General features: G+C 48.3%; 1 protein-coding gene across 2 annotated transcripts in view; it reads right to left on the reverse strand.

The window, feature by feature from the left end:
- The window catches only part of LOC138753177 (rab9 effector protein with kelch motifs), a 55,433-nt gene that overhangs the window by 13,866 nt on the left and 17,413 nt on the right, over positions 1 to 24,154 (reverse strand). For both annotated transcript variants that reach the window (XM_069915809.1, XM_069915808.1), the window contains 4 exons: positions 15,244 to 15,403; positions 13,514 to 13,543; positions 10,530 to 10,652; positions 1,621 to 1,820 (listed from right to left, as the gene is read on the reverse strand). In XM_069915809.1, the coding sequence (XP_069771910.1) occupies positions 1,621 to 1,820; positions 10,530 to 10,652; positions 13,514 to 13,543; positions 15,244 to 15,403 (513 nt within the window). The remainder of the gene's footprint in view (positions 1 to 1,620; positions 1,821 to 10,529; positions 10,653 to 13,513; positions 13,544 to 15,243; positions 15,404 to 24,154) is intronic.

A 24,154-nucleotide genomic window follows, 5' to 3' on the forward strand; every position in this document is an offset into this window, starting at 1 on the left:
TCTCTTCTTTTGCATCAATTTATTTATTTATTTAAATCGTGCATTTACAGAATGGTGTTTTATAGCAATTTTTCACCTGTAATGCGCAAAACAACAAATTTTGTGACTTGCTCACGATGGTGAACCTGATTTGGTCCATACCCTGTTGTGACCCAGGCAGGATCATAAGGCGCCAGGCTGCCCAGTGAAACCACATGGTCCAGTCACACCAACTGGTTCGAGTTCCTTGAGAGACCTCGTCAAGGGGCTACAGGATAAAATGAAGGGAGAAACTGTTCCCTAGAGATCCAGGAGGGTGGGGGAAGGGGAGTGGTGCTGGGGGACTAAAATTTGAGGCATGCTGGGAAACAATCCACACACACATGGAACTGGCCCAAACCACCCCCCCCCCCCCCCCAAATCTACTGATGGGCTGATTTTTAATAATTAACCAGTCTTTACCAGCATCTCTTAGCCAGCACCACCATCGCCTCTTATATCACCCAATCCCCCAGCCCCCACCCCATCACAGACACCCCCAGGACCAAAGATCTGTTGGCACTATTGTAACATTGGGTGACATGGTTGGTGTCGCGGTGAGCCCAATGCTGTTACAGTGCCAGCGATTGGGACCGGAGTTTGAATCCAGTGCTGTCAATAAGGAGTTTGTATGTTCTCCCCGTGTCTGCGTGGGCTTCCTCCCACCATTCAAAACTACCGGGGTGTAGGTTAATTGGGCGGCACGGACTCATGCGTCAGAAGGGCCTGTTACCATGCTGTATGTCTAAAGTTAAAATACAAATTTAAAAGGTAAAAAAAACATGTTTTTGCACCAACTGTAACTGTGAATATTTATCATCCCTTTGGCCCCTTGTGGGGCCATTAGAATATAGAAGAATGAGAGGGATCTCATAGAAACCTTTCGAATAAGGAATGGACTGGACAGAGTGGATGTGAATAAGATGTTTCCCCTGTTAGGTAATTCCAGGACAAGAGGGCAGTCTTAAAAAGTACCAATTTTCAACAGAGCTGAAGAGAAATTCTTCAGCCAGAGGGTCGCAGATTTGTGGAATTCATTGCCACATCCAGCTGTGGAGGCCCGATCATTGGTGAAATTGATAGGTATCTAATTAGTCAGGGCATCATGGGATATGGGGACAAGGCCAGAACTTGGAACAAGATGCGAGAACAGTTTAGCTCAGGGAGGTTTCACGGAGCAGACTCGATGGGCCAAATGGCCTGCTTCTGTTCCTTTTTCTTGTGAACATGTACTGACTGTTCGAGTATTTAATGTACCTGTGTCGCTGCAGTGAGAATCTCAGTGCATTCCTTTGCTCTCTCTAACTACCCCTCATTCTCTGCAACCAGTTCAGTCCAAGCTCTGATCATCGATTGGCATCCTTCCCCCACCCACCTCCACAGACACTGTCTAACCTTCAGTGTATCGCTGGCACTTTGATATCATTTCATATTTCCAATGCCTGGGGCTTTTTGATGGATTTGGAGATGGGGTGGAGATTACAGGTGGAGTCGAGGTGGCGAAGAGTTATGCCTCACTGCCTCAGGGAGCCTCCTGCTACCAGGCAACAGGCCCCAGCAGCTGAACAACCTCCCATTCCTGTCATCCAAACAGCCACTTACAATCACAAACGACCACTTCCAGGTCAAGGTGTCCAGGATGTAAACACGATTGAAACATTCTTCATCTTTCTTCCCCCCAAAGATGTAAATCCGCTTGGTGTCAGGGTCGTAGGTAGCTGAGTGCCCGCGGACGCACTGTGGGACAGGGATCGTCAGTGTGGAAGTCATTTCCAAGGGAAACCAAAAGATGTCACCGTTGTCTGCACAGAAAGACAGAGGTCAAAGACAGAGGTCATTCATTTTGAAATCCATGAAAACGACAAGGGAGAAGTGGAAAGGACAAGCCAGGGAGAGAGCAGGAACCATAACAAACTCCTCATTTTCCAGTCTCTCCACGACCCTGCCCCTCCTGTCTTCCAAAATCTCTTCCAACATCTCCACACTCCCCCTGCTCCAGCTCAAAGTGGATTGTTACAAACTAACAATCCTTTTAATTTTGTTTGTGATTAAAGGACCTTTGTTCGCACTAAACACAGGAACAGCGAAGGGTCACTTCAAAATAATAGTTTTTATTTATCTCTAAACTTAACAAATATAAATATGTGTGTGTAAAGTCCATTTTAAAACCAGCATTATTTTGGTCTTGCCTGAAGGTCTTAAATTTTCAGTTCAGAAATAATTATAAAGCACTTTTAAACATCATATTTTCAGCTCTCATTAAACTCACAACTCCTTCAGTGAGTTGTCCTTGAAAGATATTCTTCAAACAGAAGTGCCCATCTTCTGGGCCACAAATGTATCTCCTGTGAATAGAATAATTACAAACCCTGTCTTTCCAGGGTCAGATCTTCTTCTTTTGAATGAAGATTTTTGGAATCTAAGTTCCCAAACAATGAAACTGCCCTCTTCTTCTTAAAGAGACAGTCAGAAATGGGCTTCGCTTTTTAAATCTACATCAGAATCAGAATTTATTGTCTCGAACAAGTCATGAAATTCATTGGTTTGCAGGAGCTTCATAGAGCAAAACATTCATATTATAAACCATCTTATAACAATAAATAATAAAGTAAAATAACAAAAATACTGCATGAAAAATACAGCCATGTCTTTGGTTCATTGATCACTCAGGAATCTGATGGCAATGGAGAAGCTGTCCTTGTGCCGTTGAGTGCTCATCTTTAGGCTCCTGTACCTTTTTCCGATGGTAGCAGAGTGAAGAGGGGATGGCCTGAATGATAGAGGCTGCTTTTTTAAGACATCGCCTCATGTAGATGTCCTCGATGGTGTCTGTGATGTCGCAGGCCTCTGGAGTTTATTCTTGTCCTGAGAGTTGGTGCGTCTGTATCAGGCAGCGACGCAACCAGCCAGAAGTACACCAATAGAAGTTCATGCGAGTTTTCGGTGACATACCGAGTCTCCTCAGACACCTCACAAAGTAGAGCCGCTGGTGAGCCTTCTTTGTGATTGAATCAATGTGGAGGCTCCGGGACAGATCCTCGGAGATGTGGACACCCAGGAATTACTGAGCCCTCGATGAGGACTGGGTCGTGTTCCCCTGACTTTCTCCTGAAGTCCACAATCATCTCCTTGGTTTTGCTGACGATGAGCGCAAGGTTATTGTCGTTACACCATCCAATGAGCTGATCTCTCGCCCTCCTGGACGCTTCCTCCTGGCTGTTTGTGATTCTGCCGACAACTGTGGTGTCATCGACAAACTTGTAGATGGCATTGGAATTGTGTCTGGCCACACAGTGATGGGTGTATAATGCATCCTTGGGGTGCGCCTGTGTTGATAATCAGTGAGGAGGAGACGTTGTTTCCAGTTCATACTGACTGTGGTCTTCTAATGAGAACGTCAAGGATCCAGTTGCAGAGTGGGGTACAGAGGCCCAGAGTTTCTAGCTTCTTGATCAGCACTTGAGGGAATAATGGGATTAAAGGCTGCGTTGTAGTTGATGAAGAGCAGCTGCATTTCTGAATTACTGTTTTCATCTTGTCCTGTGGCCCCATTTTGTTAGAAGTAACAAACAGCTTTTCCCTTTTCCAGGAAACGTGGCTGCTGCTCAGTTCTGCATCTTAACTGAATATTGCGTTTCTTTAAACTGAACTGTCTCCCATTTTGATCATGTACTTCTTGCAAATCCTTCTGCTCACATGTACATGACATAATTTCTGTCTGAAGCTTTTGACACAGATGTGCTAAATGCATTTATGTCCACTTACTCAGAGAATCAAAGTAATTAACTTTGTCAGTTCTCTTCTGGTTCCAAGGGGTCTGGATTTTACCAACAAAATGGCCGTGCATTTATACAGGTGATTCTGAAATAACACCTATTCTTTCCAATCTCTCAAAAACCATCATAAATCCTTTCATCTTCTGACTCCAACTTCAATCAGTAGCCACTTTTGTCTCAAACTGCCTTCTGTCTTGGACTCAAAGAACCAACATGCTATGTTGTCTTTGTGCTGGTCAACAATGAACCATGTCTCTGTAGAATGTAAATGAGCCCAGTCCACCCAAACTTGCTTATTAACTTATGTAAATAAGCCCTGTCCACCCAAACTTGCTTATTAACATGTAAATGAGCCCTGTCCACACAAATCTGCTTATTAACTTATGTAAATGAGCCGTGCCCACCCAAACCTGCTTATCAACTTATGTAAATGAGCAGTGTCCACCCAAACTTACTTATTAACATGTAAATGAGACCTGTCCACACAAACTTACCCATTAAGCTATATGGAGATAAAATCTAGTTTTAACATTAAACAAAGGATTAATATTAACACAGATCCATTACAGGTTACATGAATGTTGTTTGAAGAGAGAAGGGGAGTGATGGTGAAAATGCACTTTGCATCCAACCAGATGATACAAAGATTGGTTGAGGTAACACGAAAGCTGCAGATGGACAGACAGATTCGGAGAATAGGCAGGGAAGTGGAAAATGAAATATAATGTCAGAAAGTCCAGTCATGCACTTTGGTGGAAGAAATAAACATATAGACTATTTTCTAAATGGGGAGAAAACTGAAAATCCCCAGATGCAAAGGGGCCTGGGAGTCCTCATGCAGGACGGCCTGAAGGGAAACTTGCAGGTTGAGTTGGTGGTGAAGAAGGCAAATACAATGCTGACGTTCATTTCAAGAATGGGATATACCATATATTCCGTTGTATAGGACAGCCCTGGAATTTCCTCCCAAGATGTAGATCTTGAGCGACCCCCCCAAAAAAATCTGGCACTTACAGTGGATGCTGTTAAAAGCAAATCACAATATTTTAATAATAAATTACAATGCAAAATGTTTCAATTTTATTTGGATATTTTAAAATAAACTATGGTCAGCTTCTGTAATTGGCTGTTTAAAGCCTGTACAGAGCCGACGGCAGTCGGACTGGGCAGATGGACCTCGCAGAGGAGCACTGAGACTTCACAAATAACTAACAGGACATTCACAAAATAGCATCTGAGCCAACTGGAATGTGGCGGCAGTGTTGAGACTTCGCCATCAAGGTATGGATTTTAGACCCAACATATAGAACGACCTTGATTTTACGGTGAAATTTTGACGTTTCAGGTAATCCTACATGCCAGCATATGTGATGTTGAGGTTTTCCAAGGCCTCATAGAATCACAGAACATTACTGCACAGAAACAGGCCCCTTCAGCCCTTCTAGTCTGTGCTGAACCATTTTTCTGCCTAGTCCCACTGACCTGCACCCAGTCCGTAGCCCTCCATACCTCTCCCCTCCATGTACCTGTCCAAATTCTACTTAATTGTTAAAATTGAGCCCGACTGACTACCAATAAGTGCTGATTCTGCCACACCCGCAGGAGAAAGGAATCTCAGAGTTGTGTGTGAACGTTGTATATGTTCTCTGTCAATAAATCGGAAATCTGATCATTGAATCATTCACCACTTCAGCGGGCAGCTCGTTCCACACCCCCATCACTCTCTGCATCATGTTCCCCCTAAATATTTCCCCTTTCACTTGGAGTATTGTGAGCAGTTTTAAAGTAAAGGTTCCATTATTGAATGTAACATACATGAAATGTTTTACTTTTTCCGACTGTAAGGGGATTTAAGAAAGAAGGGTTCAGAGGAGGTTATCAAGGATGATTCTGGACATGAAAGGGTTATCACATGAGGAGTGTTTGACAACATTGGAATTTGGGAGAATGAAGGGGGATCTCACTGAAATATTTTGAATGTTGAAAGGCGTGGACAGAGTAGATGTAGAAAGGTTGTTTCCCACGGTGGGAGAGTCCAGGACAAGAGAGCAGGATTAAAGGTTGTCCACTTAGAGCAGGGTTTCCCAACCAGGAGTGCGAGATAGCATTTCATTTTTTTTGTTTATATTAAGGGTACTGTCCTATATATTCAAGGTAAAAATATCGATTTTTTTAAAAAAGTCCAAATTAAAGATGGGGATGTCCTCTTTTTTCTCTATTCAATAGAATGAGATTCTCTACGAATTTTAGTGCGTTTCGACACGCTGTTTTAAATGGCATCACCTGATAACTTTTTTTTTTAAATCGGGACATTTAAAATGGGGACCAAACTTGTTGTTTCGTAGTGAATTACATTCAATTTTTATTTCTTATTATTTATTTGTGTTATGTAAATTATTAATTAACCCTTCATTATGTCAAAGAAAAGGAAATGGATGATTATGTGCAGTTTGGTTTCACTTGCACCAGAACAACTGAGGATCTGCAAAAACCCCAGTGCATGTCTTTTCAAACGCAAATTTGAAGCCATCTAAGCTGCAGGAACACTTCAACAATCAGCATGGTGGAGCAGATGTTGCAGGCCATGATGTTGGATCATTGAATGCTAAAAGGGCCCACTTTGATTCTCGAGCAACCCTTCCAAAATTAGGTTTTATATCTGTTGACAAACCACTGCTGATGGCTTCATACCACGTGGGGTATAAACTAGCCAAATCCAAGAAGCCCCATACAATTGCAGAAGAGGTAATAAAACCGTGTGCATTAGAAATGGCAACAATTGTTTAGGGAAAAGAAGACTCAAACAAGCTTAAATTAGTGCCGTTATCAAATAATGTTATTCAGAGCCGAATTGGTGATTTGAGTTTGGACATTTTGGACCAAGTTATCACAGATATCAGGGTTAGTCCCTTGAAAATCTCTCTCCAGTTGGACGAAACAACTGAGGTTGCAAGTTGCAGTCAACTCATCGCATTAGTGAGCTATGTCCAAGATGGTGTCATAATGGAAGATTTCCTGTTCTGTGAAGATCTGAAAACAACCACAAAAGGAAAAGATGTCTTCCAGTGTGTGAAGGATTTCTTTGCGAAATATGATTTAGATATCCAAATTATTGGTTCAGTGTGTACCGACGGTGCCCCTGCTATGTTAGGAAATAAATCAGGATTTTTTGCACTGACGAAACAAGAAATTCCACACTTGCAAGGTAACCACTGTTTTCTTCATCGATATGCTTTGGCATCAAAAACATTGCCTCCAAAGTTGAAAAAGGTCCTTGACACTTCTGTGAAGACCATCAACTGGATTAGGGGTCGTGCTCTGAACCACCGCCTCTTCAAGTCACTTTGTGAAGATTTTGGAAGTGAGCATTCAGTATTGGTTTTCCACACAGAAGTCCGCTGGCTGTCACGTTGGAGAGCTTTAACGCACTTCTTCGAACTCAAGAAGAATTCAAAGCTTTTCTGAAGGAACGTGACTATGATCTGCCCAGAGAAATGGAATCACAAGAATTCAACCAAATGCTAGCCTATTTGAGTGATATTTTACTTGTATGAATGACCTGAGTGTATCTATTCAAGCGAAAAACAGAAACATATTGAAATGCTGCGAAAAATTAAATGCTTTCAAAAAGTTACATCTTTGGGGTCGACGAGTTAAAAGAGGGAATCTTTCAAATTTTCCATCACTTGAAGAAATGGTTGGTGACGACGAGTCCCTAATTCCAAGTGTGTGTGAAGAAATTGTGGATCATTTGGAAATACAAAATTTTTTTGTAGGGTTTATGCCTTTTAATTTGTTGTAATATTTTTTCTTTTCCATATGTTTCATTTTTTTTTCATACATTATTAAAAATTGATTATACAAATTTTTTTTGTCATTTGATGGATATTTTGGAGGAGGAGAACTGGAAACTTCTGAAGAATGGATTGTAAATCCATACTTCTTCAATTTGGATAATATGTCAGATGATGAAGAGCTGAAGGAAGATCTTCTTGAACTGCACACAAATAGTGTTCTTGAAATGCAGTTTGAAAGCAAAACTTTGGAACAATATTGGTGTTGGGCAATGGACATATTTCCAAGACTTTGTGAAAAAGCACCAACTCTGCTCATCCCATTCACAACGACATACTGACACGATTCTGGATTTCGTGCCCTTTTGTCAATCAAGACAAAATCTCGAAATTGCTTGGGTGCACAGGCAGACACGCGGACTGCTATCAGTAACAAAGTGCCACATTTTGAAAAACTCTTAAGCAATAAACGAACAAAGGAGTCATTAAATTTAAATTGGCTTATGAACATTTGAACATTAATTCTTTAATTTTTTTTAAAGAAATTTCATGCACGAATGAAATTTTTTTGTAGGGTTTATGCAACTTTTAATTTGTTGTAATATTTTTTCTTTTCCATATGTTTCATTTTTTTTTCATATATTATTAAAAATTGATTATACAAATTTTTTTGTCACCTTCACCTTTATTCTTAAATAATTACTTTAAGGGGTGCGAGAACATTAAAATTTTTTAGGGGTGCAGGGCATAAAAAAAAGTTGGGAACCACAGACTTAGAGATACAGAGAAATTTCTTCAACCAGACAGCGGTGAATCTGTGCGATTTGTGTCACAGGCGGTTGTGAAGGCCGAGTCATTGGGTGTATTTAAGGGAGAGATTGATAGGTTCTTGATTAGCCAGGGCATCAAAGGTTATGGGGCGAAGGCTGGACAGTGGGGATGAGTAGGGAAATGGGTCAGCTCAATAGTGAATGGCAGGGGAGACTCGATGGGCTGAATGGCCTATTTCTGCTTCTCTGCCTTATGACGGGGTGGCCAAACTACAGACCCCAGGCAAACTGTAGTCCGATGTCCATTTTAAAGTGTCATGTTTGTGGGAAAAAAGCAGTGCTTTCATTGGCGCGGACCCACAGAGAGCGGGAACCAAAGTCTCAGCACTCCCCCGTCAGGTCCAACTGCCCAGTCCAACTGCGGTCAGCTCAGTACAGGCTTTAAACAGCCTGTTAAATGAGCCGTTGGCTGGGCCTAACATTGCTTGGCTCATGACTCCTTGTATTGTTCTCTATGTGGCCTACACCCAAGACCATTTGACCACCCCTGCCAGTGTGGGGTGGGGAGGGTGGGCGTGTGAGGTAGTGGGGATTGGTCAGCACAGGGTGAAGAGGGAACCAGATTTTCAGTCAGGGATGGGTAGACGACAGAGTTTGGACCAGTCACAGATGTGCAATTTTCCGTATTCAGCACAGGTGACAAGACTGGAGAGGTCATCAGTGACCTCAGTCAAGTGCCCGTTCAATTTATAGCACACAAGGAGTAATTCACCCCACGACCTGCCACGTTGAATAAAAACACGATGCTGGAGAAACTCAGCAGGTCAAACATTGGACTTAATAGAGCAAAGATACAGAACCAGCGATTCGGGCTGGAGCCCTTCACCAAGGTGTAGGAAAATGTCGGCAGGCGCCCAATTGCCTACATTTCGCTCAGACCTTGATGAAGGGCTCCAGCCAGAAACTTTCATTATGTATCTTTATCTTTGAACATAGAACAGTACAGCACGGTCCAGGCCCTTCAGCCCACAATGTTGTGCTGACCCTTAGCCTCTGTCTCCCACATCACCAGCCACTTTAAATTCCACCATATTCTTTTCCAGTCATCTCTTTAATTTCCCCAATGTACCTGCCTCCACCACTGACCCAGGTCATGCACTCCATGCACCAACCACTCTCTGGATAAAAACCTTTCCTCTAATATCCCCCTGAACCTCCCACCCATGACCTTAAAGCCATGCCCTCTTGTATTGAGCAGTGGTGCCCTGGGAAGGAGGCGCTGGCCATCCCCTCTATCTATTCCTCCAATACCTTGCCCACCTCCATCATGTCTCCTCTCACCCTCCTTCTCTCCAAAGCCCCAGCTCCCTTAATCTTTCTCATAATGCACACTCTCTAAACCAGGTAGCATCCTGGTAACTCTCCTCTGCACCCTCTCCAACAGTTCCACATCTTTCCTATAATGAGGCAACCAGCATCGTGTTTTTATTCGAAGTACAGTTCTTCAAGTGCTATATAAAGGACACTGTTTCACCTGCTGAGTTTCTCCAGCATTCAGCCATGGTGTCTGCAGACTTTCGTGTTTTCCCTCTACCTGCCTGATTCCACATCTCCACTCATGGCCCACAGCTTTGCACTGAAGACTGTCCAGGTTGGAATTGGTTCTTTGGAACAAGGGAGACGGAGGGGACAGTCCGTTGAGGAGTAGACAGTGGGAAGGTCAGCACACGGTCAGTGTTGCAGTTGGCGCAACGCTGCTACAGTGACCAGGGTTCAAATGCACCACTGTTCTCCCCGTGTCTGCACGAGTTTCCTCCCACCCTTCAAAATGTTGAGGTGGCGGGGATTTTAGGTTAATTGGGAGATTTTGGCAGCACGAGCTCCTGGGCCAGGAGGGTCTGCTACTGTACTAAATTTAAATTCAGGGGCACACTTCCTCAGAGAAAGAATTATTTCTGGCAACAGCTGGTGGGGTCTGGTCCACATTGCCCAAGGGGAGGGGGCAAGAACCCTGCCCACATTTAAGCTGTGCTAGAAGAGCCATCACCACCACGATCACAGACAATGAGCAAGGAAATGGAATTAAACTGGCCTGTTTCTGGCAAGCACACTCATGCCCTCTTCCTTTGTGATCAATTCCCCGATTCCAATCTAGAGGTGATCTCACTCACCAATCTCCAGCTTCCACACGCCATCCTTACAGTAGTGGTTCTGTGGTCCCTCTCCTCCAATCAGAATGGCTGTGTCAGGGTCACTGAGGCACAAGGTGTGATCCCAGCGAGGACTGGGACAAGCTGCAGGGCACAAAGAAGGAAACATCATCTGTCTGCTACACGGGCTCGGACCTGGGCCGGCCGCGCGCCGGGGCCGGGACCTGGGCCGGCCGCGCGCCGGGGCCGGGACCTGGGCCGGCCGCGCGCCGGGGCCGGGACCTGGGCCGGCCGCGCGCCGGGGCCGGGACCTGGGCCGGCCGCGCGCCGGGGCCGGGACCTGGGCCGGCCGCGCGCCGGGGCCGGGACCTGGGCCGGCCGCGCGCCGGGGCCGGGACCTGGGCCGGCCGCGCGCCGGGGCCGGGACCTGGGCCGGCCGCGCGCCGGGGCCGGGACCTGGGCCGGCCGCGCGCCGGGGCCGGGACCTGGGACGGCCGCGCGCCGGGGCCGGGACCTGGGACGGCCGCGCGCCGGGGCCGGGACCTGGGACGGCCGCGCGCCGGGGCCGGGACCTGGGCCGGCCGCGCGCCGGGGCCGGGACCTGGGCCGGCCGCGCGCCGGGGCCCGGACCTGGGCCGGCCGCGCGCCGGGGCCGGGACCTGGGCCGGCCGCGCGCCGGGGCCGGGACCTGGGCCGGCCGCGAGCCGGGGCTCTGACCGGGCCGGCCGCGCGCCGGAACGGCCCCTCACATTACACTACCTCAGGCAGCACAGCAGCACATACTGGGTGTAATTCTGAAGAGGCTCCCCGCCCCCCTCCCACCACCCTGTTCAGCGAGGCCTGCAGGTCTGCTGCAGCTGGTCACCCCCACCCTTGCTGATTGTTTCCAGGTAACTTCACCAAAATCAATTCACCATAGAAATTTTACTGACAAAAATTCGCCATCAAATTCACCGACGGAAAAGCCAGCGACCATCAAATTCACAGGAGAATTCACCAATAATTGAATCAACCAGCTAAACCAACCTAAACATTGTTTATTAACAGCTGAATTTGACAGGTTACTCCTTTTGACTCATCCACTGCCAACATTAAAGAAATGGTGCTTCATTTTGTTGAGTCCAAGAAAGGTCACTGGTACCACAAAGAATCGCAAAATCACGATACAATTCATTGGAATTGTGGCCAATATCAGAAAAGTAAATGTTGGCCTCGAGTATCTATAATTATTCAAATGAGGACAATTGCCACGCAGATGCCGGAAGTGTCGAAGCAGCAAGTGTTTGTGAAATGATTTGCCAGAAGGTACAGAAACAACCAATTCTCCACATAGTCAAGCAGCCGTTGGGAAGTTTCCTGGTGTAGAAAACATCTGAAGAACAATGAGAAACGCGTGAAGCAGGAACCACACAGGGCCGGTCATTCCAACCTTTCACAGACATTGTTTTTCCTCAAGATTCCTTCTGGCTCCCATCCCATAGGGTGATGATGTTCCTTTCAGGCAGTTGGTGGGGTTGTTATGAGAATATCCCACCCATCTGAAAGGAGCAGCATGTGCGTGAATGAATTTAGGTGAGTAGGAGGTTGCACAGGTCCAAACCCAACCTCTCGACATCCCCTCTCAGATCCAATGGCATGGTGAGGCCCAAAATGGCTGGGGGGGGTGGTGGAGGGAGGTTGTGTGGCAGTGAATGGCCAGACCAAGCTTCATGGCACATGTTTGCTCGATGGCCGTTGACCCTACCAGAGGGTTGGTCCACCCTTTGACAGGCCTTGTTTTTCATCCTGCAGGGAGTCGACCCCCCCTCCGCACGACCACCTGACCGTGCGACAGGTAGTACTGGGCTACATGGTATCAGTAGCACTCCAATGAGACTACACAAAACTGCCGACTAGCGAAGTTTATATATTTTGACACAGGAAATTATGAAAATCGCATTAGTCTTCGCCACAACATCACGAAATCTTCAAAAGCAAACACTGGTAGGCGATCAGCGTTGGTGCTTTTCAATCAGTGATGCACACTGCATGGTTTAGAAGATAACATTTAATTCATGAATGGTTTAACATCCGACCAATCTATTGGGCTTCATTGGAAAGCATCAAAAGATTTGATCCTTCTTCAATCTTCAACCCAGTTAACCATGATTAAAGCCTCCAAGCGGGTTTTCCCCAACACAAAACAAAGAGGTTGCTTCTTTCATTTTCCTCAATGCCTGATGGGAGGACTTCAAGCACATGGTCTGAAACAAGGATATAGAACAGACACAGATTTTGCCTAAACCTTCCTATTAGCATAATAGCTCATTTTAATTTTTAATGAATCTGGAAGTAACCTGATCAGTCAAAACATCTTTAAGAGACATTTGCTCAAAACATATCATTTTAATTGTTAATGAATTTTGAAGTGTCCTTTAATCAATATTTTAATTAGGTGTTAATTGGTCATTAAAAATTAAAAAGCTCATTGAATTTTCCGTCAGTGAATTTACTGCACACCTTGCTGAACAAGGTGATACCCTGCCCCCACCCTTGATGAACAGGGTGACACCCCCAACCCCTTGGTGAACAAGGTGACACCTACACCCCCACCCTTGCTGAACTGGTGACGCCCCCACCCCCATCCTTGCTGAACAAGGTGACACCCACACCCCCACCCTTGCTGAACTTGTGACACTCCCGCTGAACTGGGTGACACCCACGCCCCTGGTTCATCCCAACAGAATCAGGACAACTCACCGGCAGCAAAGTCGCAGGGAGGCCAGGGCGGGCTGGGCCAGGGAAAGGAAGGCAGGTTCTCCTCTCCGCCGTATCATGGGCATGAAAACAGATAATGACATCCCAACCAGGGCTCTGCTCGGCTACCCAGGGCACCTGCTGGCTGCAGCTTCCTGCTCGGAGTTCCAAGGAACTCTTCCCCCCCCCACCCCCCTGCCACCTCTCAATGGATCATCTCCCGCCTTCCCATCAGTGCTCAGCAGGCCCACAGCTCGAGGTTTACTCACTCCGCAGCCTCTTCTCATCAGCTTCATGCCCTGGGATACAGAAAGCAAACATCAGTCACCAGCACAGACCACCCCCTGTATCCCATCGCATGTCTACAGGCCCAGTCACATCAACATCTGTGTGCTGGGACTTCACCCTAGATGGGATGAGCCTCTGACCACTACCATCAGAGGTGGGAAGGAGGGTGGGTGGGTTTCCAGGCCTCCTTTCCCCTAGGACTGCTGTCTCCTCCTTCCACTGCCAGCATCAATGTTGTTTTATGGCAGAGGGCTCTGTGTGGCATCATGTGATGGATCTGCCTGCTAACAGGGACACAGAAACTGGAGCAGGGGTCAGCCATCTGGCCCGTCGAGCCTGCGCCTCTATTCAATAAGATCATGGGTGATCCAGCCGTGGACTCAGCTCCAATCACCCATCCGTTCCCCACAGCCCTCAATTCTCCCACAATTCAAAAATCTCACTGCGTCTTAAATACATTAAATGAGGCAGCCTGAACTGCTTACTGGGGCTGAGAATTCTCCCAGTTCCCCATCGCTATCCCAAATCTACTCCCATGAATCTTGAGGCAATGTCTCACCTGCCAGTGGAAACAACTTAGAGAAACGAGAAAGTAAAAACACTGAAATGCTGAAGAATTTAGTTGGTCTATTCAGCATCTAGAGGTGACTTCCCCAGCTTTTATCCTATCTATTCCTTTCATAAGATAAAGGAGCAGAATTAGGCCATTCAGCCCATCGAGTCGGCTCCACCATTCCATCATGAGTTGATCTATTCTCCCTCTCCCCTGCCTTCTCCCCATAACTTTTGATACCCTGACTATTCAGATACCCATCAATCTCTGCCTTAAATACACCCAACGACCCGGCCTCCGCAGCTGCCCACGGTAGAAAATTCCAGGGATTCACCACTCTCTTGATAAAAGGAATTCCTCCGCATCTCTGTTTCAAACAGGTTCCCTTCAATCCTGAAGTTGCAGCTTCTTGTCCTAGACTCCCCCACCATGAGGAACAACTTTGTCACATCTACTTTGTCCAGCCGTTCAACATTCACAATGCTTCTGAGTTCCCCCTCATTGTTCTTACAGCCCAAGAGTTGTCCAACTTTCCTCATGTGTTAATCCTTTCATTCCAGGAATCATTCCTGTGAATCTTCTCTGAACCCTCTCCAATGCCACCACATCCTTCCTTAAATAAGGAGCCCCAAACTGTAGGCCCCCCTCCAAGAGGAAGGCCTTACCACTGCCTTATAAAGCCTCAACATCACATCCCTGCTCTTTATTTAGATATTTTATTAGATCGCCCTCATCCTTCTAAATTCCATAGAGTCCAGGACATGTAATCTCTTCTTGTAGACAAACCCCTCATCTCTGGAATGAACATGGTGAACCTCCTCTGCACCACCTCCAAAGCCAGTGCATCTTTCCTCTAGTAAAGGAGGCCAGAATTGCACGCAGTTCTCCAGGTGTGGCCTTACCAGGACCATGCACAGTTACAGCAGATCCTCCCAGCTCTTAAATCCAATCCCTCCAGCATTGAAGGGCCAATGTCCCTTTTCCCTTCTGCTCTTCATCTCACTGGGAGAAATGGGAACTTTTGGACAGAGTGCCCCTGGGTCTGTGGTGTTAATTTCCCCCCTTCTTCATACCACCTTAACGCCCCAACTCTTGATTCCCTGACACAGCTTGAAACAAGTCTGATCTGTTCACCGAGCCAAGAATTGTGAGCTCCACCTGCATCCATCTCCTTCTCCTGATGGTGTGTGGGGCCATTGGATGAGTCAGTGGAGTTCGGTGGAGTGAAGAACGGCCTGGCAGGACACCAGGCCTCCCTGTCATTCTTCAGAGGGTCCAAATTCAGGCCCTTCTCCTGCTCAAGGGCAGTGAGCCCAGGCTGCAAAAGGGACAGCATCATTAGGCCAGAACTGATGGACATCCACCTTGCCCAGTGCAGGCCTGCAGGTGGCATTGCAGAAGGCTGCCATCTCTGGGGGTGGGGGAAGTGGGTCAGAGATGCAGAGGCATAGCAGGGGCCACTCAGCCCATCAAATCAGTGCTGCCATTTAACACAATCACCTGGTAATCTTCCACCCCTCAGCAAGAACCTGTCTGCCCCTGCCTTAAAATAATCAAATTCCAAAATTCCAAAGACTCACCCACTCCAAGGGAATTATTTCTTCACTTCTTTGACCTAAATGAGCGACCTGTTATCTTTAAACAGCGAGTGAAACACGAAAGCCTGCAGTCACCATGAGGGTGGTTGAAAGTGCTGGAGGTCGCCGCCGGTCTCGCAGCATCCACAGGAGGTAAAGACATGAAATTGAGGTTTCGGGCCTGAGCCCTTCCTCAACGTTAAACAAGCCCAGTTCCTGATTTTTTTTTTGAATTTTTTTTAACCAAAAGTTATACATATTAACATTTTAAATATACAATATATTAAACTGTTTCTCACACACACAACAAAGTCCCCCCCCCCCTTCCATATATACAGATCTGTTTACCATCAGAGTTTATATATATTTTAAGTATATAGAGTACAGTTGGGAAAACTACATATTTGTATATATGTTACTTTTGTACCCTTTTTTGTTCCTTTTTATTACTGGATCTGGGCCCCTGTGTGGTCCAGGTTTGGCTGCCAGACCTTTACATACGGGTCATATTTATTCTTTAAGTTATATGCGATTTTTTTCCATGGTATCCAGCTGTTCATTTCCACAGTCCATCGTGCTATGAGTAGAGGGAAGTCGGACATCCAAGTGATCACGATACATGTTTTCGCCACCGCCAGTGCTACTTTTATAAATGAGATTTCATATTTTGTTAATTTGTCATTTGCTTCCATGAAATTACCTCAGATATCACTCCGGGTCACCGTGGAGGCCACTCCTGTTGTCTGGTTAATTCTTCTGCAATTTCTAGCAAGTTTTCACCCAACTGCTCCCCAATTCCGGAAATGAGGAGACGATACAGCAGACGCTCACCTGATGTGGTCTCACCAATGCACAAAGCGTAACCTCTCACACCTGGATTCAAGATTCAATTTATTATTGTGTAATAAGAAGCGTCACATTACACAGAATTTGTTTTTACCTGCTGTAAGGCAGATAGATTCACCATCAGCAGGAATTGTCCAAAGCTTCTCTTACAGTCAGAGAAAGAGAAACAAAAGAGTCGCCGAGTGTCCGTGGATTCACCTCCAGCGCTTCCGTAATTTCCGCAACCTCACAGTCCAGTCCAAACCATCAGAAGTCTGAGCTCCTGGTCCGAACTACAGTCAGGAACCCTTCAGCACCCTTGGGACCCTCTCACGTCCCAGTTTCCGATACCTGGTACCCCAGCCTCCAGCGGCCCATGGTCTGCGTGGGGTCCTCGCCTCCAGCGGCCCATGGTCTGCGTGGGGTCCTCGCCTCCAGCGGCCCATGGTCTGCGTGGGGTCCTCGCCTCCAGCGGCCCATGGTCTGCGTGGGGTCCTCGCCTCCAGCGGCCCATGGTCTGCGTGGGGTCCTCGCCTCCAGCGGCCCATGGTCTGCGTGGGGTCCTCGCCTCCAGCGGCCCATGGTCTGCGTGGGGTCCTCGCCTCCAGCGGCCCATGGTCTGCGTGGGGTCCTCGCCTCCAGCGGCCCATGGTCTGCGTGGGGTCCTCGCCTCCAGCGGCCCATGGTCTGCGTGGGGTCCTCGCCTCCAGCGGCCCATGGTCTGCGTGGGGTCCTCGCCTCCAGCGGCCCATGGTCTGCGTGGGGTCCTCGCCTCCAGCGGCCCATGGTCTGCGTGGGGTCCTCGCCTCCAGCGGCCCATGGTCTGCGTGGGGTCCTCGCCTCCAGCGGCCCATGGTCTGCGTGGGGTCCTCGCCTCCAGCGGCCCATGGTCTGCGTGGGGTCCTCGCCTCCAGCGGCCCATGGTCTGCGTGGGGTCCTCGCCTCCAGCGGCCCATGGTCTGCGTGGGGTCCTCGCCTCCAGCGGCCCATGGTCTGCGTGGGGTCCTCGCCTCCAGCGGCCCATGGTCTGCGTGGGGTCCTCGCCTCCAGCGGCCCATGGTCTGCGTGGGGTCCTCGCCTCCAGCGGCCCATGGTCTGCGTGGGGTCCTCGCCTCCAGCGGCCCATGGTCTGCGTGGGGTCCTCGCCTCCAGCGGCCCATGGTCTGCGTGGGGTCCTCGCCTCCAGCGGCCCATGGTCTGCGTGGGGTCCTCGCCTCCAGCGGCCCATGGTCTGCGTGGGGTCCTCGCCTCCAGCGGCCCATGGTCTGCGTGGGGTCCTCGCCTCCAGCGGCCCATGGTCTGCGTGGGGTCCTCGCCTCCAGCGGCCCATGGTCTGCGTGGGGTCCTCGCCTCCAGCGGCCCATGGTCTGCGTGGGGTCCTCGCCTCCAGCGGCCCATGGTCTGCGTGGGGTCCTCGCCTCCAGCGGCCCATGGTCTGCGTGGGGTCCTCGCCTCCAGCGGCCCATGGTCTGCGTGGGGTCCTCGCCTCCAGCGGCCCATGGTCTGCGTGGGGTCCTCGCCTCCAGCGGCCCATGGTCTGCGTGGGGTCCTCGCCTCCAGCGGCCCATGGTCTGCGTGGGGTCCTCGCCTCCAGCGGCCCATGGTCTGCGTGGGGTCCTCGCCTCCAGCGGCCCATGGTCTGCGTGGGGTCCTCGCCTCCAGCGGCCCATGGTCTGCGTGGGGTCCTCGCCTCCAGCGGCCCATGGTCTGCGTGGGGTCCTCGCCTCCAGCGGCCCATGGTCTGCGTGGGGTCCTCGCCTCCAGCGGCCCATGGTCTGCGTGGGGTCCTCGCCTCCAGCGGCCCATGGTCTGCGTGGGGTCCTCGCCTCCAGCGGCCCATGGTCTGCGTGGGGTCCTCGCCTCCAGCGGCCCATGGTCTGCGTGGGGTCCTCGCCTCCAGCGGCCCATGGTCTGCGTGGGGTCCTCGCCTCCAGCGGCCCATGGTCTGCGTGGGGTCCTCGCCTCCAGCGGCCCATGGTCTGCGTGGGGTCCTCGCCTCCAGCGGCCCATGGTCTGCGTGGGGTCCTCGTCTCCAGCGGCCCACCGCACGTGTTATCTTCCAGCCGCAGTACTGCTCACTGGTCCACCTCCATGATCACCTCCTCTGCTTCTCCTTCTCAGACTGGGGGGGGGGTAGGTGGTCTCCCTTTTTCTGGTGCCCCGTGCCAATCCTTTGCTTCCTCGGAGTCTGGAACCCCTCATGCTGCTGCCAATCATAGGTGTTGCCTTCTTGCAAGCAGACCCCACAATTGCGGGATTTTAAACGAATCTACCATTTGCTCCTTTAAGGGGCCGTTTAAAGCCCGTATGGAACTGAAGGCTGCCGGACTGGATGACTGGTCCCCATGGGGGAGCGCTGAGTCCATTCTCTGCGGGTTCACACCAGCGGCAGCGCTGCCAATGTTTACTTCCTCAATTCCCTCAACAATATGCACTAACATGACTAATCATCTGCTGGACCTTCACACCAATGTTTATAAGCCATACATGTTATACTCCATGTTCCACATCTATGCACCATGGAGGTACCCTGTCTCACCGAGCTATGGACCCTTCTGCAAGAAGCTTTTTCAGAAAATGAGGGCAGAATTCACCCTGCCTTTCTCTGGGATCAGGAAGGTGTGAGGAATGGGGAAGGGTACGGTACATTGAATGGTGTCACAACAGCCTTGCCCTGCAAAACCAAGGAGACGATCATGGACTCAGGGAGGGGAAATCAGGAGATCACAAACCAGTCCTTGTTGAGGGGTCGGCAGTGGAGAGGGCAAACACCTTCAAATTCCTGTGTGTCAACATTTCTGAGGATCGGTCCTGGAACCTCCATGTCGATGTGATCATGAAGAAGACTCGCTCGCCAGCGGCAATACTTGATGAGGAGTTTGAGGAGACTCGATATGTCACCAGAACCTCTTGCAAATTTCTCCAGGTGGACCGTGGAAAGCATTCTGACCGGTGGCATCACTGGCTGGTACGGAGGTGCCAATGCACAGGACAGGATCGGGCAACAGGGAGTTGTGAACTCGGTCAGCACCATCATGGGCATCAGTCTTCACTCCATCAAGAAAATCGACCAGAGACGGTGTCTGAAGAAAGCAGCCTCTATCCTCAAGGACCCCCGCCCCCCAGACTATGCCCTCTTCCCACTGCTTCCATCAGGAAGGAGGTGTAGGAGCCTGAAGATGAACACCCAACATTACAAAAACATCTTCCCCTCCACCATCAAATTCCTGAATGGACATCGACCCACAGACATGGTCTCACTTTCTATTCTTTTGTACTAATCATTTTTAATGTAATTTATAGCAAAACCATATAACCACTTACAGTACAGAACAGGCCAGTTCAGCCCTACTAGTCCATGCCGTAACAAATCCCCACCCTCCTAGTCCCACTGACCAGCACCCGGTCCATACCCCTCCAGTCCTCTCCTATCCATGTAACGATCCAGTCTTTCCTTAAATGTAACCAATGATCCCGCCTCGACCACGTCTGTTGGAAGCTCATTCCACATCCCCACCACCCTCTGCGTAAAGAAATTTCCCTTCATGTTCCCCTTATAATTTTCCCCCTTCAATCTTAAACCATGCCCTCTAGTTTGAATCTCCCACTTTCTTAATTGAAAAACCCTATCCACATTGACCACCGCCAGTGGGCTGATATCGCCTCAAACCGTGCATCTTGGCGCCTCACAGTTCGGCGGCCAGCAACTTCCTTTGAAGAAGACCGCAGAGCCCACCTCACTGACAAAAGACAAAGGAGGAAAAACCCAACACCCAACCCCAACCAACCAATTTTCCCCTGCAACCGCTGCCACCGTGTCTGCCTGTCCCGCATCGGACTTGTCAGCCACAATCGAGCCTGCAGCTGACATGGACTTTTACCCCCTCCATAAAATCCACATTTACTCTGTCTGTCCCTTTTAAAATCTTAAACACCTCTATCAAGTCCCCTCTCAATCTTCTACGCTCCAGAGAAAAAAAGCCCCAGTCTGCACAACCTTTCCCTGTAACTCACCCTGAAATCCTGTCAACATTCTCGTGAACCTTCTCTGCACTCTCTCTATTTTGTTTATATCTTTCCTATAATTTGGTGACCAAAACTGCACACAGTACTCCAAATTTGGCCTCACCAATGCCTTGTACAATTTCTTCATAACCTCCCTACTCTTGAATTCAATACTCCGATTTATGAAGGCCAACATTCCAAATGCCTTCTTCACCACACCATCGACCTGAGTATCAGCCTTGAGGGTACTATTTACCACAACTCCTATATCCCTTTGTTGCTCTGCACGTCTCAATAGCCTACCATTTAATGCATGTGACCGATTTAAATTTGCCTTTCCAAAATGTAACACCTCACACTTATCTGTATTAAATTCCATCAGCCATTTCTCAGCCCACACCTCCAGCCTTCCTAAATCACCTTTTAATCTATGGTAAGCTTCCTCACTGTCCACAACACCACCAATCTTTGTATCATCCGCAAACTTGCTTATCCAATTCTCCACCCCTACTTCCAGATCGTTAATATATATAAGAAATAATAGTGGACCCAGGACAGATCCCTGAGGAACTCCACTAGTCACTGGCCTCCAATTGGACAAACAATTTTCTACCACTATCTGACACCTCCCATCCAACCATTGCTGAATCCATTTCACTACCTCCTCATTTATACCTAATGCCTCCACCTTTTTTCCTAACCTCCTGTGGGGAACTTTGTCAAAAGCTTTACTAAAGTCCAAATAGACAACATCCACAACTTTCCCTTCATCAACCTCTTTTGTCACCCCCTCGAAGAACTCAATCAGGTTTGTCAAGCATGATCTACCCCTGACAAAACCATGCTGATTACTCCCTATCAATCCCTGTACCTCCAAATATTTGTAAATACCATCCCTCAGAACACTTTCCATCAACTTGCCCACCACAGACGTCAGACTCACGGGCCTATAATTCCCAGGTTTACATTTAGACACTTTCTGAAACAGCGGAACCACATGCGCCACCCTCCAATCCTTTGGTACCACCCCCGTGGCCAGTGACATCCTAAATATCTCTGTTAATGGCCCCACTATCTGTCCACTAGCCTCCCTGAGTGTCCTTGGGAATATTTTGTCCGGTCCCAGAGATTTATCCACCTTTATCTTTTTCAACACAGCCATCACTGCCTCCTCGGTTATCCTTAGATGCTTCATTACCTCCCCATTATTTTTCTTTACCTCAACTGGTTCAATATTTTTTTCCCTAGTGAATACCGAGGCAAAGAAATCATTCAAAATTTCCCCCATTTCCTCTGACTTCTCACTCAGCTTACCCTCGCTATCTACAAGGGGTCCAATTTTATCCCTCACTAATCTTTTACTTTTAATGTACTTATAGAAACCCTTTGGATTTATTTTTACTCTGTCAGCCAAAGTCGCTTCGTGCCTTTTTTTGGCCTTTCTAATTTCTTTAAGATTCCTTCTACACTCCTTGTAGTTCTCCTTCAAACTCTCAGCTCCCTGCTCTTTATACCTCCTGTACACCTCCCTTTTTCTCCTAACCAAATTTCCAATAATCCTCGAAAACCAAGCCTCCCTATGACTTCCAGCCTTTCCTTTGATCCTCACTGGGACATAACTACTCTGTACCCTCAAAATTTCTTTTTTGAATATCCTCCATTTCTCATTTACACCCTCACCTGAAAATATCCTGTCCCACTCAATACTCCCCAAATCCCTTCTTATTCTTTCGAAATTTGCTCTTCTCCAATCCAGAACCTCAACTTTAGGCCCCTCCTTGCTCTTCCCTAAAACTACCCGAAAACTAACAGAATTATTATCACTGGACCCAATTGGATCTCCAACATTAATGTCTGATACCTGACCTAGCTCGTTCCCTAACAGGAGATCCAGTATTACACCGTCCCGAGTCGGTTCTTCTACTAACTGATTTAGAAAACAATCTTGAACACATTTAACGAACTCCAGCCCATCCAGCCCTCTAACTGTATGGGTATCCCAATCAATGTGAGGGAAGTTAAAATCTCCCATGATCACTACCTTATGATTCTCACACATATACGTTATCTCTCTACACATTTCTTCCTCTAGTTTTCTTGACCCATTTGGTGGTCTGTAATACACCCCTATTAGCACCCTCATGTCTCCTTCACCCCTCAATTCCACCCGAACAGCCTCACTGGACGATCCCTCCAGACCATCTTGCCACCTCACGGCAGTAATGTCCTCCTTAACAAGCAGAGCAACTCCTCCTTTTTTATCCCCTGATCTATCACATCTAAAACAAATGTATCCTGGAACGTTAAGTTGCCAGTCCTGCCCCTCTTGTAGCCAGGTCTCACTAATTGCCACAATATCATGACCCCAAGTATCTGTCCATGCTCTAAGCTCATCTACCTTGTTCACTATGCTTCTTGCATTAAAGATATATTCAATTCAGAGAATGACCCTCACATACATTCTCTTTTCTACCTTCTACCCTAATCTCCATCCTCCCTTTGTCATCGTTATTATTCTTATCTAGGTGGCCATGCTCCCTTGACTTTGCTCTCACCCTCTGTTCCCCACCCCCCTGCCAAACTAGTTTAAACCTTCCCCCACAGCTCTAGCAAATCTGCTTGCCAGCACATTGGTCCCCCTCCAGTTCAAGTGGAGTCTGTCCCTTTTGTACAGGTCCGACCTTCCCCAGAAGAGATCCCAATGATCCAGAAATCTTATCCCTTGCCCCCTGCACCATCTCTTTAGCCACGCATTCATCCTCCACATCCTCCTATTTCTCCCCTCACTAGCGCATGGCACCAGCAGCAATCCAGAGATTACTACCTTGGAGGTCCTGTTTTTTAAACTTCCTACCCAATTCTACATAATCCTGTTTCAGGACCTCATCCCCACTTCTAGCTAAGTCATTGGTCCCCACATGGACCACAACTTCTGGCTGTTCTCCTTCCCCTTGCAGAATGCTATGTACTCAATCAGAGATATCCCTGACCCTGGCACCAGGGAGGCAACATACCAACCTGGATCCCCGATCTCGTCCCACAAACCTTCTATCTGTCCCTCTGACTAACGAGTCCCCAACTACAAGTATCCTGTTCTTATCTCTCCTTCCCTTCTGAACCTCAGGAGCAGCCCCTGTGCCAGAGACCTGACCCCCACGACTCATCCCTGATAGGCTGTTCCCCCCAGCAGTATCCAATGCAGAATACATGTTGCTGAGTGGCACTTCCACAGGGGTACTCTGCACTGGCACTCTCCCTCCTTTCCTCACAGTCACCCAATTCCCTGACTCCTGCCTTCTAGGGGTGACTGTCTCCCTGTAACTCTTCTCTATCACTGCCTCTGCTTCCCTTATGATCCTCAGTTCATCCAACTGCAGCTCAAGCTCCCTAACACGGTCACTCATTATATGCAATTGTATGCACTTTTTGCAGGTGTAGTCATCAGGAACGGCTGTGCTGTCTCCGACTTCCCACATCCCACAATTGGAGCACTCAACTACCTCAAATGACTCCATTTCCTCCTTTCTTAATGTAAATACCCATCCCACACAAGTAGCTCCTTCTCACCGAAGTCCCTCGAGCCAAAGTCCTAAGACCCCACTCCTTCACTGGGCCACTCACTCACTGTGCCGCTCCTCGCTGGCCGCTCCCTCCCTTTCTAC

Source organism: Narcine bancroftii, chromosome 2, assembly GCF_036971445.1.
Source record: "Narcine bancroftii isolate sNarBan1 chromosome 2, sNarBan1.hap1, whole genome shotgun sequence".
Taxonomy (NCBI): Eukaryota; Metazoa; Chordata; class Chondrichthyes; order Torpediniformes; family Narcinidae; genus Narcine; species Narcine bancroftii.